This window comes from Puntigrus tetrazona, chromosome 13, assembly GCF_018831695.1.
Source record: "Puntigrus tetrazona isolate hp1 chromosome 13, ASM1883169v1, whole genome shotgun sequence".
NCBI classification, from domain to species: Eukaryota; Metazoa; Chordata; class Actinopteri; order Cypriniformes; family Cyprinidae; genus Puntigrus; species Puntigrus tetrazona.
Window position 1 is genome coordinate 23,779,382 of NC_056711.1, and position 16,807 is coordinate 23,796,188.

The following is a 16,807-nucleotide window of genomic DNA, read 5'->3' on the forward strand; positions in this document are numbered from 1 at the left end:
ATCTCACTTAACAGGATCTGACAACGTCCCTACAGAAAGTGTCTGAGCAGGGGAAAAGAGAGCCATATTTGCACTTACTCCGACAGATAGGCCTGTGGTCACTCCAGGCCGCCAGGGTCTCAGTCACTCTCTGGCAAGTGATGCTCTTTGATCCCTGCAGTACGTAGCTGTCGTCGCAGGAAAACTGGATGCTGGCTCCGACCCTGCCGAAGTTGAAATGACCGTCAGCAATCGACCAGCTATGTGAGTCATACCATCAACCCCAGACCCTCTATGTCTCTGACGCATACTTCTTTTGTTAGATGAAAGCAGCTTCTGTCAAACGTCTATAAACCGCTTGTCTCTTCTATTTTCAGAATCACCCACTTCGTATTCCATTAAATGCAGAACATGTAATGGCCCTTGGTTCTTTCTCTAAGGGCATTAGAAACCCACTTAGTAGCAGTGACCAAAGGTCCTGGTGGTAATGGCCTATCGGTATGGGAGTTCAGACGGACGTGTCAAACAGCAGGCCCAGGCCTGATTAAAGCTGTGTCATGCAGTTAAAAAGGACAAGAGCAGCAGATAAGAGAACAAAAAGAGAACCTACTGGAAGCTGGAGCCAATTCTTTTCCATTCTCAGGAATCCCCGGATCTGGACAAATATCTGCAGCCATCCCACCTTGGCTTACTGCATGAAAGCAGAGAATGCAAGACAAATAAGAAAAACCAAAAAAGAGGAGGAAATAAATTAGACACATTGGGCCTCATTTACTAAACAAACTTACAACAAAAAATTGGGTAAATTCATTTATATGCAAAACTTGGAATTTATCAATATGGATGTGAGCGGTGGCTACGATGAAATCTCACGTCTTGTCTCAGGTCTTGTTAACAAAAGAAAAAACTGTGCAACTAGTATAGGCTACAGTCGTTTTGTGACACGCAATGCATTTCATTTATTTTCTTTGTCTTTATTTTTATTTCATTCACCTGATCGCACAGACACTTCACTCACACAAACAACATTATTATAGCACTGCCTGACATTTCAGCTCTTCATAAGGCTAAAATTCAGTTGGTCTAAGAAAGGATTTTAAACATATTAGAACACAAGTGAAGTAAAGCCTTTTTAAGGCTACATATTTTTACATTCATTTTACATTATTTTTCATCCTTGTTCAGTTCTGAATACCCTTAAATTTAAAATATCTGTTGATGAATGAGGGAAAGAGGCTATAATGTTTATATTTACTAATATTTTAATATACATATAAATTACATAAATGCATGTAGCATTAGTGTGTGCTATTGCAAGGTCAACTAGTGTTTTTGTGGGTAAGATACATTTCTCTTTAGTCCGACACATTTATCAACATGCAATCATTTGTACGATGAGATTCGCAGCATACGAATGTTTAATTCATCAAACATAAACTCTGTCATAAGTTGATTTCTGTTACAGATTTGCACTCGTTTCATAGATAGATAGTCTCTTTCAACAGACCAGAGTGTACAGTCTTCATAAGAATGCCAGTAAAGATTGCATTCATAGGTGGAATATCTATTCCTGTAGAGCTGACAGGGGATTTAGTGGTGGTAAGCTCAAGGCTATTTCCCATAAAAAGCAAAGAAAGGTCAAAGCATGTCCCATGTTTCTCCCCTCCCCGCTCTCTTGTTCCTCCTAAGCCACAGTGAGTTTGTGTTCACACAGCCTCACTTTCTGACATCCCTCTGAGTTCAATTACTGGCCAAAATCACATTAGGTGAGTGCATGGATGACTTCATTTCAGGTGCAGCACTGACCATCTTTACATGCACTTTATTTTCCATGCTGTAAATCAGCCGTATGCTCTATTTATTTTCCGGGTTATTATTATTATTATTATTATTATTATTATTATTATTATTATTATTATATGCTAGCTGTTTTATTTGTATGCCTCAGCTGGAATATTGGTGTAAATGACTATGGCAGTTGGTTAAGCACAGACGGTGCTAAATAGAGATATGCCTTTCAATTTCTGATGCAACATCAATAAATTAAATATCATTGGTGTTTTAAAGGGAGGCACACTGAACCATCATTTTTTTAAATAGCTATAAATGTCCACAGAATAGTTTTAATCAAAATGATTTTACGCAAGAACAAAGTTAACACCTTGAATTGCACTTGGCTGTGCATTCTTTAGGCTACTGAAGCATAACATTAATAAGGCTTTAAATTGTTATTTAATATTAAGTGCTCCAGTAGTTTCCTCAAAGGAATGATTAGATAGATAGATAGATAGATAGATAGATAGATAGATAGATAGATAGATAGATAGATAGATAGATAGATAGATAGATAGATAGATGTGTGATTATAGTGAAAAGTAAGTCTAACTTGATATAGGGGACACACGATTAATTAACATGTAGAACACACAAAAACCACTTTATGTAAAGTCAACGGTCCTGAACGACACGAAAACACTTGAATTACGAGGCAAGGTCAATGCATTTGCAAGTGGTGTGTTTGTGCATGTGTGTGTATTTGTGTGCCCAAGGTTTTCACTTGTGGAGGGAGGCTTTTTGATCACCTGTCATGTCCTTCTTTTTGATGTGGTCTTCAAATGTCATCTCCCCTGATTGTTGATATCAGTTTCTAAAGTTATTCTGTCTGATCAAAGCGGGTGTCTGGTTTTTTTTCTGATCTTTTTCTTGGACATTTATTTTCCTCCTATAGTGCACTGCAATCGCCTCAATATGTGTCAAAGACTTTCTTATAACGTACATGTAAACGCTTAATACATAACTGCCAAGTGTACTTCCATTCCAATCAAAGATCTAAGAGCTGCTCTTAAAGGTGCTGCAAGCCATTTCACTAACATCTGCCAAATTTAGCTACCAAAGAGTAAAAATCACATTCATTTTCTTCATAGAGAAATGTAGCCTTTTTTTTTTTTTTTAGCAATAATACCTTCTAAGATAGACCTATCAAAAGCTTGAAGGTTAAGGAAATATACAACCTGATTTTCAAATTACTAGTACATTTATACTACTAGTACATTTCAGAAATAATTACAATAAAACAACAAGTACTTAAGACAAAATTAGAGACAAATTTAGGTATTTTTGGTAAAACTTTAGGTTAGGGAACAATATTTACTATTAGCATGCATTTAACTAGCACATTGGCTGTTTATTAGTACTTAAATTGCACATTAATAACACATATTAATAATAATATGTTGCATGGACGAGTCTGGACCCAGTCAAGCTGTGTTGTAGGATCTTCGCTAATATTAGTCCTGTCTCTTTCTCAATCTGCTTTCACAGTTTGTATCCAGACTAGATGGTGGATCAGCACACAGATATTATGTTCATCAGAGACCAGAACACCTAGATGCCCCCCGTGGACCAATCACCAGATCCTGATGCACACACACATACACACACACACTAAGTCATTTACACTACCTGACACAGTTGCGTTTAAAATTGAACTGGAAGTTAAGTGCTGGGCGTCTGGTCAGAGGAGAACTGACCCCAACTGAGTCTGGTTTCTCCCAAGGTTTTTTTTTCTCCATTCTGTATGCATGGGGTTTTGTTTCCTTGCCGCTGTCGCCTCTGGCTTGCTTGGTTGGGGACACTTAACTTCTAGTGATTATCGTTGAATTGACTACAGAGACCGTCTCTGCATTTAATAAGAAATTGGTCACTCTCGTCATTATACATCCCTGTAGTTATAATCTTCAACCTTATACTGTACAGTGCTTTGATGCAACCTGTGTTGTTAAAAGCGCTATATAAATAAAAATGATTGATCGATTGATTGACAATAGCTCAGGCTATCAGCAGGTCAATGGCTAACGTAGTGGTGCTAGAGCTCTGCTGGTTAAACCATAGATAGATGAAGGACGCAGTCAAAGTCCCTTTTCTTGACTTCCCAGTTTTCCCCACTGGTCTCTTTGGACCTGCCGTCAAAGGCTTTGAAGAATGCTTCATTGCTTCATGGAAGCAATGAGACACTTCCTTCCCAAGCATTCCAGTTCTATAGCTGATTTTGGTTGCCTCACGGACTAGCCTAGCCACACGGACCAAGGCCAGGCAGGCCATCCCTGGAGTCAAAATGGGTTTGGGGGATAATAAAAAGAGAAAGAGAAAAAGAAATAAAAACTCACTTCAATTCACTCAAACACTCCTGCGCTTCAGTGGTATTACCTAGGTAGGGAGCAAATATGCCTAGGGGACTGGTTCTTCTCTCTGGACCTAAAAGATGTTTACTTTCACATCCATATTGCCCCTGTCGGACTGTCTCTAAATTCTTGTATGTTCACAGTGCATGGCTTCAGCTTTCACTTTCACATTCGGAACTACCTCAATGACTGGCTCAGATGTCATGGGTTGCTGCTCACCTTGTTATGAGGGTCACGATTTGATACAATTTCGGTACAATAGGGACAAAAACAACAAATACTATGCTCAATATTTTTTTTTAACAGACAGTAGTATAAATTTACATAATAAACGCATTTAATTTACATGATAAATAATAGTTTAGCAGTCATGTTATCTTGTTGCCTGTATTCATCACTTTTCATCACAAAATATTATGTTTTTATCAGTTTCAAATAAACCCTTCCCTACAAGGAAAAGAACAATAACAACAACACAATCTGCAGTCAATTAATAATTACAAAGCATGTATATACAGATAGTAAAAAATCTGGCTCTATAAGAGTAAGACTGCATTTGCACCAATGCAATTAGAGCACACTATAAAAGTTAAACTGCCATTTTTGGGTGGTGAAGCTATGTGATATCTTTCAGTAAAATGGCAATCTCTTAATTTCCTGCAAGTGAACCAGGCTGTTTGTCATGAAAACCCTAGGCAACGTCTCTCATGTTGCATGCAATGACTGACTAAGTGTCCATAAACATGCTATTGTAATCTTGCACACACTGTGTACATTTTACAGAAGCTCAAATGAAGTGGTGTACTTCATAAAGTCAGCATCTTTTGTAATGGTAATTGCCACAGAACGTTTTCAACGAAGCACAGAAAGGGGCAAAATCATCCATACAGCATAAAGTTGCACAGCTTCCTCCATCCTACTAAGAATATCATCAAGGGCATCTTTATTAAACTCATAATGAAAACAACAAGGCCACAGTAGTGACAGAGAATAATACAGTTGTGCTGAAGAGAACATAACAGTTTAGCTTTATTTCTTTATTCATAAATTAATATGATATAACTTCTGGCTTTTAAAAAGTGTGGCGTGGTGTGGTGCCTCCATAAAGTTTTATTAAATCAATATGAAACTACCACAGTTAAGTAAAATCGCAGGGATTAGAACTACTTTAAAAAATATCATAGTGTAGTGTAGCGTAGCATAATAGTCTAGTGCCGCGATTGACCAAGCAGAATCAAAACTTCCAGGGAGTCGTGTAATAAAGTCTATGCTAGGGAAGAGTGGTATGAGCATAAATATGCGCAACAGCAGAAAGTTTAACCAGTACAGATTTTGCAATATATTGAGTAAATTTACATGTATGTTCAAATTTAGTGTTTACATTTTTGATCCAAAATGACTTGAGAACTACAAGGAAAACCGAAGCACCTAAAGCAACAGCAAAGCAACAATATGTAGGTTCTGTGACAAGTAGCAGGGTAATGCAAAAATTCAGAGCAAGATGTTTCTCAGACTAGCCAAGATGAGTTAGTGGTGTAATGCATAGTGGCATAATATAATTTAGCAAATGTGTCATGATGTATGTGATGACTGCCTATTTTATAACAGATTGGATTGTGGCTCATCTACAGAATTTGAAGTTAAAATAGCAGTATAGAAAATAAAAAACATAAAGTAAACATAAAACATGCATTTTTTCCTTTAAATATCAAACTAGATTAAACTGCATTGTGATATAAACTATGAAATAAGATTCATGCAATCTAGACTCATGAAAATTCATGTTTGCGGTGAAATTACTGTAACACATTTAAACCAAAATTCACAGCGGTTTGAAAGTGAAAAATTCTAATTTTTTGAAGCAGTTCAGAATTCAGTTGTCCATTGAGTGTCACTAAAACCTTAAAGCTATGCTATATTGCGCAAGCTACCAAGCAAACCTACTGTGTTAGAAAATCCAAATATATAAAGCTGTATAAGTGATTCTAACATTGAAAAGTGCCTGTTTTCAAATCTCACATTTTGAATTGAGACTGGGTAGAATTCATACCATACTCTTGCATGAGTTAAATCATTACTTGCATACTGAAAACCAGAGAGGTCTTTACACATTTTACCTCATTTTTTTATTTTGTCTAAACCTCATGGCCTGCAGTGATATAAAGTACATTACATTAGGTATTTTCTGCTGACATGTTTTGTTTTGGTTTTTTTGACTCTTGTTTAATGTTTGCTTAGATTTAAGTGGGGGACTGTGTTAGAAGTGTACTTACAGACTGCATTTTTGTGACTTGTATCCTTGCTCGGGAGCATTTTCACCCCTCTGGATTTCAGCTCGATGGCCTTCTTCACTGTTGGGAGAGGGTAAAGGTGAAGTGTTTGGAAGTGGAAATCATAATCCATTTATACAGTTAGTGAAGCCTGTCAAGTGCCCAAGAGTGCCAACAACTCATTGAGTACAAGCAATCCTCTATGAATCAGTCTTGCATGGACCGTCAAAATAAGACTGTCTTGATGGACAGAGGTATCTTCATAATTAGCAGAGGAATGACAGATGTGAAATTATGTGCACACTTTGTTATCTGAAAAACAACTATCACTATGGCATGCAATTATTGGACACCTACCAATATTTGAATCATCTACAGCCAATTTAGATTTCAAGGCATTTCTGAATTCAGTTCTGTAATTATGCCATGTAGGATGCCCATTATTACCCGAGTATCATGAAGATTCACCTTGCATAATTTCCTCTCTGTATGGCACCCGCCCCATCAGCTTTAATGCAATAACAAGGTCTTTTAATAAATGTAATAGTCACAATAAAGCAACAATAAGCCAACAATGTTATTTGTTGTGAGAAATAATCCCTTTAAATTAAGCATGCACAATATTGTTTATTTGTTTAGTTTTACTTTTTTTGCTTATATGCCAATCTTTTTTAATGATTACAGATACGATTTCTTTTGTTTGACTTAGTGGTACTTTTGTGACCAAAGGTCTCCTGTGTTGAAATTATTATTATTATTATTATTATTATTATTATTATTATTATTATTATTATTATCATTATTATTATTATTATTATTAACATACTAATGTATTTATTTATTATTTTTGGTTAGTTTTTAACAATAATTTTGTAATGGTTCTGAAAATTTCTGTTGTTTTTATTCCCATTTTATTTAATTTGTGTGTGACCTAGTTTCTATCTTCCCTGTGATTGTGTGATTATGTATGTCATTTAATTACCGTCATCATCTTCCCTTTATAAGTTGGACTCTGTTCAGTGTTTCTTCGTCTGGTCTCGTCTAAACTATGTCAGTATGTGTTTATTGCTACCCTTATATGCAAGATTCCCTCTCTCTGGATTATTAAAGACGGTTAATTGTACTCTTCATACCAGTGTGCTTGTGCAACTCTTTGTTGACCGTTTTGTGGACCCAGAGCCAAGCCCACCATCTCCCCACTGTGCGAAGCTAAAGCAAGAGCGCACCCCTGACGAAGAGCCATCACCCAACACGATCAATGAACGCGACAGACCTGAGAGTTGCCTCGAAACCAGAGCCAAAGATATCAGACCAGGTGCGAGAGCTGGCAACAGAGCTCACCACGGTGGAGAATGAAGCTATATAAATGAATACTGTTTGTTTCCTGAATTCAAAACATATATACTATTATAATATATAATATACCGTTATACTAAATATTTCCAAAATCTATTACTTATACAACACTGTATGAACACATTTACATAAACAAGTTTACCTAATTATCATTTATAAATCCAAATTCAATGTGAATCCCATACATCTTTAATATCTGAATGTTGCTTGTTCGACAGCTAACCATATTTTACCATATTCCTAATTTTAAACTGAATAAATATTTTCACAATGAACAGATTTATGCATATTCAAAGTAATCATGTAATTTCATCACTGTAGCTATTTCTAATTGGTTAATCTGACAGTGTTGACAACCACCCCCATTTTCACCTATTGGTGCACTAAGACTGTGGCTATTTTCAATCCACTGTAAGTATGCACATAATTTGTAGTCTACACAAATTGCTGTACTTCAACTGTGCATATATTTTTGTCATATAAAAAGAAAGTGCATTTATAGCCAACACTCTAAAATGTAACAAATTCAACAAATCCCCTGAGCTTCCCCTGAGATTCACGGCATCCCTCGCTTATTATGCAAATAGAAAACACGATCATAAACGCATATCATGAAAATGATTTAGAAGCGCCTCATCTTGCGTTATTCACGTTAGAAACATGAATTCCCTCACTACTGTCGTGACTGATTTCCCAATTTAAACAGGGGGTAGGGGGTGGGGGGCGTTCAGTGGGATGCTGTAATCATCATTCCAGCAATGTGTCTGCTCATTGAGTCACTTAGACAAGCCAAGATGTCATTTTTAGCTACAGCAGAACATGCCAAAGGATGTGCTGTTCTTCATTGCCAACTGTCCCACATCTGCCAATAAGCGCTCCTCTCCTCCAATGTCATGCACACACTGACCCCTTACCTTGATACTGGGCACTAAATCCTTTCCTCCGATGGTTGCTGTCAGACGTAAAGTGAAGCCGCAGCCAATTCTTGCTACTGATGACAGGGGATGGCAAATTCATTCCAGTCAGCCTAAAAAGAAACAAGATTTTCATTTCACTGAACAAAAAGGCGATTAAAATCAACTGTACAATCAGCTGAGAACTGAGTTTCCATTACAAAATTACATGAAATAAAATGAATAACCACACAGTTTTGCAGTCATATGGGTTGCAATGAAAAAAAAAATCATTTTATTTCATTGAACACTGATGTAGATTCACGTAACAAAATTTTAATTATTTTGTAAAACTTCACAATAAGGTTTCATTCATTAATGTCAGTTAGCATATTAATGGCATGAATGAACAATAAATACTACATTGAACCATGGTTCACGTCACACTACATTTTATCTAGAATTAAATAATTTTAATTCTGTAAATGTTTTAAAAAATATTAATAGCCTGTAGTCTGGTCATACTATATATATATCAAAATAGTAAGGCAATTTTTTATCTAATATTTTTGATCATGCTGTTACAGTACATTCTAATTCAATAAGTCTGACTTAAATATCAGATCTTGATTTCATAGCATTCCTATCATTTATGTCATTACTTAATATGTCATGCTGCCCTATCTCTCAGATTTTTTTACTGTAGCATGCCAAATGATTTTATCCATATTCTTCATTCTATTATCCCAGATAATTATGCAAGAGATGAACAGAATAGTTAATGGAAAGTTCTGTGCAGACTTGAGTAAATATGCCTATGCATCTCCTAATTATAGTTCATGTAGGCTGAATTGCATTTCCATTTCAATATTTCAATTCCCTGCAGTGTGCTGTTAACTACGTTTGTTAGATGTGGACACCCAGGGGCTTTTCTGCTTCTTTCTAAAATGTGTCTTGACATATAGATGATCAACACACCTGGAGAAGCCACTGGTAAAATAAAATCTAAATTTAATAATATTGATTCCATTGTAGGAGCAAAAAATCCTTTGATGTCATTAGGATTCCTGTGTTTTTACATATTATGTTTTTCTTCTTCTCGTACCTTTTTTTCCCCCTCCCTTCTCCGAGATGCCTATTAAAACTTCTCCTTCACCTTGTGAAACTCAAGGTGTGTAAACTTTACGTTTCCTATTGTGTGTGTTCATTTTAAGGAATTATGCCGCAAGGGATAGTTTGAAGCCATGACGGTAATGGTTTGAAACACTAGTGTGATTTGCTACTAGGGCACAGCTACAGTCCTGGAGCGGTATTTCTTCATCTTTTATCTTTGTTTTTCAGATGATTCGGCCCTGGTGCTTGCCAAACATTCAAACAGAATGACTGCAGAGGATATTTATCTGAAATATTAAATCCGACATTCGAAAGGAAGTAGAAATGGTCACAAATCAAAGACAAAACTAAATCCAATCAAAAGCTACACAGTCTTGACAATAATCATTTATATCCTTAACAAGCATTAATGATGGCAGCTACAGCAGTCATTAGCGTATAATTTAATATTCCATCCCAAATCAGAGCTTCATCTCCTTGATGAGGAGACTATTTTGTTTTTGGCACTGAGATCTGAGAGGAGTCTGAAATATTCTCTGTGTAGTATGTATGAATGTGAGTGAATCTCATGAAACCTGTTGAGAACATGTCCGGGTCACATTTCTTAAAGAAACAAAGCTTATTTCCAGCCTAATTTATATGCAAAATACAATTTTGATTAGCTTCTTTTGACTCAGGGGTGCTTTTGTGAGATTTGCCTTTATTTATTTACTTACTTATTTATTACCAAAGCTCAATTAATTTTGTGGGGGAAATAAAATCAACAAAATGAGCTAATTACAAACAAGAGGCAGGACTGTGTTCCAAACACTAAGCTGACAGGGTGTTTGGTAATGCTGAATGCAGTAAGTGAGGTAAAGCCTGTCTGGCACAAAACTGCAGTGACTTGCAATTGACACACGCTGCTGTGTGAAGCCCTCATTTCTTTTCAAGAAAGTGGAGTTCAACAGTGCATGAAAACCAGGTTGAGCTGAGGAGGCAAAGGAGTAAGAAAGCAAAATGAGTGTTCTTTACAAGAGGCAGGCAACAGAGAGAGAAAGAAACCCTGACAAAATAAGACAGTTAGAAGAGGCCTGTGCAGATAACACAAAAGGAGCACTGGGAGCATAACAGGTGTATAAAAAATGTTGTGCTGTCAATCGATTAAAAAACAATAATTATTAATCATACTTTTTTTAATAATCACACCTAATATTAAAGTTTTCAAGTATACTTTTATATTGCATTAGTTTCACATTCAATCATCAAATTTATGTAGATGACAACATGATGATATTTATTGTAAATATTTGTTTGATGGCTTTTTTTATGACTGAAGGTTATACTGTATATACTGATAGGTTATCTTAAATTTCTTTAATGAAACAATGGATAGATGTTTACTATTACTATTATTGTTATTACTTTAAGAATTAAATCATTTGAATTTATTATGTGCAAAACTAGTTTTCTTAATTTTGCATTTCTACAACAAACAAACCAAAAAAAAACTAATATGGTATTATATTGCTCTATTATACTTTGTATTTTAAAATACTAATATATGTTAGCTACATTTAGTAGTGGTAGTAGTGGTGTTTTTCTTGTTGCTGTGGATGTATATATTATTTTGAGGACAATCCAATAAATTATGATGGGTTTAAAAAAGTCATAAATAAAGATTGTGTTGAGCAGCTGAAGAGATCTAAGGTCTTCAAAGAGAATGGTCTTTATTTTATTCACAAGTTGTAGCCAAATTTATTCAAGCTCTGGCAACAGAGTCAGAAAGGTCAAGAGAGCAGGCCCACTTTGATGACTGCTGGCAATAACTGCTGAAAATGAAGTCCACAGACAACATTACGAGCAGCACTGGCAGAGAGGAGGGAATAAAAAAATCCTTTGAATTGCAGATCGAGACTACATGTTGTTTCAAAAACCTCACCATGATTCCTTTACAAAATCAGTCAGGTTTAGGTTTGGCGTTAAGATAAAATTAGAAACAATTTATTTATTAACTATATTATATTGATTATGACATGAGGAAAATAGAATCATTTTCAGGCTGACTTTAAGCATGTTAAAATCACTGCAATGCGGTCTCACTTCAATTTACTTTTATGCAGTTTGACATTGACAAAAGAGACACCCTGAGTTATTTTTTTTTTTCTTCTAACTGACAAAACTTGACATGGCAGGTCAGCTGGTGTCTGTCGGTAAGGCCCTTCGTCTGGAAATTGCTTTGCCGAAGTCAAAGTAATCAGTAGGTTTAGTCGGAAGATGATGTACTCTAAATATTAGCTTTCAAATCCAGCCGCCTGCCAGCTGTCCGTCTCTTAAGCAAACCCCATGCCCTCACGTATACTTAAATATATTTTAAAGGTTAAAGCTATGTTGCTAGAATTGTTTTGTATTTCCTTTTACAAAAGAAAAGTAACATTTATTGCATCAGGGCATCCATACATTCATTCACTCATTCAATTACTTTCTTTTTCATTATTTATTTATTTGTAAATGTCTATGCACTGATTTGTGCATTCTGTGTATCCACAATACTATATTTGAATAGCTACCCTGAATTGCTCAAAAGTAGTCAAATAACAAAAATATCATTTAAAAAATTGCCGATTTAAGTGTCATACCAATTAACATGATTAATAATTTGTTTTTGTGTGTTTTCTTCATGTCGGATGAACTGTAAAGTGGCTTACAAATTCTGAGCAAAATGCATTACTATGTGGTGTTAGTTAGTTGCTAACATTTTCTATTCAAAAATGTCTGAGAGATGTCAGATTCTTGAATTGTGTCACTCCTTTTTCTATAGGACCTTATATAGTTTAGGTGTAGAGTTAATCTTTTAAAAAAGCAACATTACATCTCTCCACTACAAGCCATCTTTCAAGCCCACACTTTGATACACTCAATTTGAAGTTCAAACACAGTAATGCAGCCAGAGCCAGTTGCATATTGTCTCATACCTCTGAGAAACATGATTGCATGCATAGCCAGAGAGATGAGTGGAACTTGGATATCTGTAGGTTTCAGCACCAAGGTTTCACCAAGGTATCTTTTTTATGTCTAGGGTACTTGTAACACTGTTTTAGGTATCCTGAAAGGACGGCAATGGGATTATTTTATTCCTTTTTCTGAATCCAAACAAAATGTCTCTAAGCGTTCAAAATATTTATCCAAATAAAGAAAATTTCAATCAGACCATTCAATCATCTAAATCAGACCATTAATGTCATATTGTGTGATCTCAAGGTATCTCTGGCTAAAACTATAAATCTTAATCTGAGGGAGCAACATTAACCGATTCAAATTCAAAATTCAAATCGCCAGGCGCACACTGCTTATAACATTAGGAGGTATTTTTTCAGGGGAGAAAGAGCGGTGCTGAAGCCATCATCGACTTGTGATTGGGACCCTTGATTATTTACATACTCTACTGCCTCTGTCTTGTCTAAGTGAATGACAACATAGCAGTTTTTCACATCCCTGTGAAAAACTCTCAGAGCCAAACAAACCATGAGCAGTTGTAAGTGATTGATTAGCCATGCTTGCCTGGCACCCATCCTAGAGCCAAAAACTTGACAGCCGTCAAATTGAGCATGCAGGCCCAAGCTAGATGCATCTGTGGTGACCTGCCCCATCACAGCCTTTCTGATAAAAGCAGCTATGCAGCGCATGTCTGAACAGCTGGAGAGCTGACTGCATGTGCCCAACTGTGAAATACGTACACATTGTCACTCTTGCCCGACTTTTCTTCTGCTGTTTTACATGGCTGATGGATTGGACAGTAACCTATGTAGCATATAAAGCCAAGTCTGTCACGCTATGCAGCTCCCTAGAGAGGATGGTTTCTGCATCGTTTTTGTCCATGTGCTTTAAAAACTTTGGCTGAAACTTTTAGAGAACAAGTGTAAAAAGACAAGCCAGCTTGGAAGAAACAAGCTCGTACATTGCAAGAGAGATGGTCACATACTCTTATTCTGATCCTTCAAAAACCTTTTCATGCGCCCCAATTCAAGGCAGAAACTTCCTTGAGTGTACTGCACAGGCAAAAAGCACTACATCTGGAGAGTAGGGTGTATCCAAGACCTCTGCCAGCAGTAACTCCACATTGTAATCTTGTTCAGCTCCTTGGCTCCTCTCACTCAGGTTGAGCAGAGAAATGTGCAAAGAAGGGCTGTCCATCCCATCAGTAAGAGGGTAGCATCTTAAAACCAACCTGGCCTCATGGCATAAACTTACCTTGGTGCACTTTATAGCAAGATGTGAAATACATACCAATAAGTACATATGACTAAGGCTACTAGCTAAAACACAAGCTCGTATGTGAACACTGGCTAGATTTTATTTCATTGAAATAGGTACGTATTGCTGTGTTTTTATTTTGTTTTGCAGTGGTTCAGAATTTAAATATCTATGGACAAAGAGAATATACGATAATGCTCTATCATGTGGAAATAGTCCACCAAATCCAGCCCTAAAACTCCCCGATAGTGTAAACAAATTCAAAACGGATATAAAAACATTTTGTTGATTTTAACTTCCTTTTGCACAGATCTAAACTGTTTTGTTAAACCGTAGTTACACAGGTAAACACCGGTACTCCTCACCTCTCAAAGTACATCTTTGTACAGGTAACCGAAGGAGTCCTAGACATGTAACAGAACAAATGAATCACAGTCCTCAATGTGAAACATTCTGAGGTAAAGGCATTCATATAGGGTCTGGCTTTGCATCTGCATTAGCCTGAGGACTGATCAGCATTGATCATTTATTAAATCCCAGTTACCATAAGCAAAACATCCAAGTGCAAACTGCATTTTCTCCTTTAATAAAGTATAATTATTAACAAACATAATTAATTAAGAATTATAAAATAAAGCATAAAATTTTGCAACAAATCAAATAATCTGAAAATTGCAATGATTCTACGACATAAACACACACAGTGTTGCTCATCACATTAACCAGCCCTAGACATTGATTCCCATTGATCTGGGAATAAGTACTCACTGCCCTTTTGGAGTGTTTTTGATTGATTTGGCATCTCAAAAAAAACTATGCAGCAACATTTTTTGTGGTCAAAATATACTGCTCATCCCATTAAAAAAAAAACTGAACAGGGTTTATTTTTAATGCCACTGAAATGGGATCAATACTGAAAATGCTTCTGAATGTCATGGAAGAGACTTGGCTTAGAGGCTGCTCACCAGCCAATGTTTCAGTAATCCATACGAAACTATAGCGGACCTGTTTGTTAAATGCCATAGCTGTGCCTGTGAGGCTAGACTAACTCAGTGCATTGTCCTCACACCTGTGTCACATGATTGTAAAACTATCAGACATCCTCTTGCACAGGAAATGTATTACTTAAACTCCCAGAAGTGTTAGAGAAATAAACAAAGGGAAATCAATACTCCGATAGCACAGCAGTGTCTGCTGTTTGTAAGTTTAGGTTTTCTCCTATACTTTTCCAACCTCTGATGTTTTAACATTTTTTTACAAGCTCTGTTTACTGCAGTGTGTTTGAATGTGTAACTAACATTAAATGATTGAACATGCATGATATTTCTTTTCTTCTTTTTTTTGTCAACCCAAAAGGTTCTTGAGAAATTTGGCCCTAGTTTAAGTTATGCTCATACTCTTAACAAACTCATGTTAAGAATCTTTATTTTCCTTCGATGACGGTAATACAGGTCTGTCACAATTATTACATCCTAACTGATTCTACATATTCGGTCTAATTAAAATTATTTGAGAAAACCATGAACATGGTGCACTTAGATGAATAAGATAAAAAAATAAGATAAAATAATAATAACACTTTAGATTTTGATTGAAGGCGGTACCACGGCCATACGAAGGGATGCCAGAGCTTTAAGCTTTGTTTATCGTACAGAATTCGTGTCCTCCTCCACGAAGTTCAACATTACCATTCACATCTAGATTCCTATTTATGCTACGTGTTAAAAGTATACTACTGCTGTTTATGGTAAGAATAAACATTCTAATATTACTTTTCCAATGCAGTGTAAATAGCTTCTGCTGTTATTTCATCACCAGTCCAGTGAAGTAATGTTATTGCTCTCTTACAGCAAGTTTCAGTAATTTCAAGCCTGTGTTTTGGTGAAGCGGAAAAGCAAATTATTTGTGAGGTTGCCTGTGTGACTACACAGCCTCGATGCTCCACATGTCAGGAGTGAAGATATGTTTATTCACAGAGCTTGAAGTTAATAGAGTTCAGGCAGAGCCTTCTGTATCATCTCTCACTAGGCTAGAACTTAAAATTTAGTCACAATTGCAAACCTTTGAAAACACAATGAAGAAGTGTCTGATGAAAGAAGGCAGACAGAAACAGGTGAGGAGGGAAAACAAGAAAAAAAGTATTAAAGCACTGAGTGGCAATCATCAAGTTGACAGCTGTTGACAGAGCAAGTGATATGTTCCCAGAATAATCAGTGAGATCAATGGTATCTCATTTCCATCTGAGGGTATTCTAGATCAATGCATGAAAGACGGAAAAAGCCCTATACCATAAGGAGTTGAGATACATTTGTGTTTCATAGATGTAATTAGCGGGGTGTTTTCAATGAATACTGCATCCTAAAATGAAAACATAAAACAAACATAAAAGTGGTCGATAAGACTGCATTGTTCTACATTACAATTCTTTTGAAGTCGTATTATAGTTATTAATAAGCAAATAAATAAATGAACAGAATGTGAGCATGTATGGAAAAGGTTTTCATTCAATGAAAACCTAAATTTCAGACTTTTCCTCACACAGCTATCATATGACATCTATATACTTGAAATATAGTGCATGTGTCAAGAAGCTTGTCAGTCCCTGGACAACATGAATTGTCAGTGAATGGGGAAAAAGCTTTTTTCATCTTCTTCTTTTTTAATGTCTTGTTTTTGTTTGTCTGAAAAAAAACAGCTAATATATGATACGAGGGCAAGTAAATAAAGAGTTTTCATTTGTGAATTGTTGCTCTAATTCCTTCTAAATCGAACATGCCTGTAT

The 16,807-nt window shown here is 36.1% G+C and overlaps 1 protein-coding gene across 1 annotated transcript in view; it reads right to left on the reverse strand.

The window, feature by feature from the left end:
* The window catches only part of csmd1a (CUB and Sushi multiple domains 1a), a 361,878-nt gene that overhangs the window by 145,666 nt on the left and 199,405 nt on the right, over positions 1-16,807 (reverse strand). Inside the window, 5 exon segments of the mRNA XM_043255964.1 lie at positions 79-203; positions 590-611; positions 614-670; positions 6,434-6,511; positions 8,701-8,813. Coding sequence (XP_043111899.1) covers positions 79-203; positions 590-611; positions 614-670; positions 6,434-6,511; positions 8,701-8,813 — 395 coding nt within the window.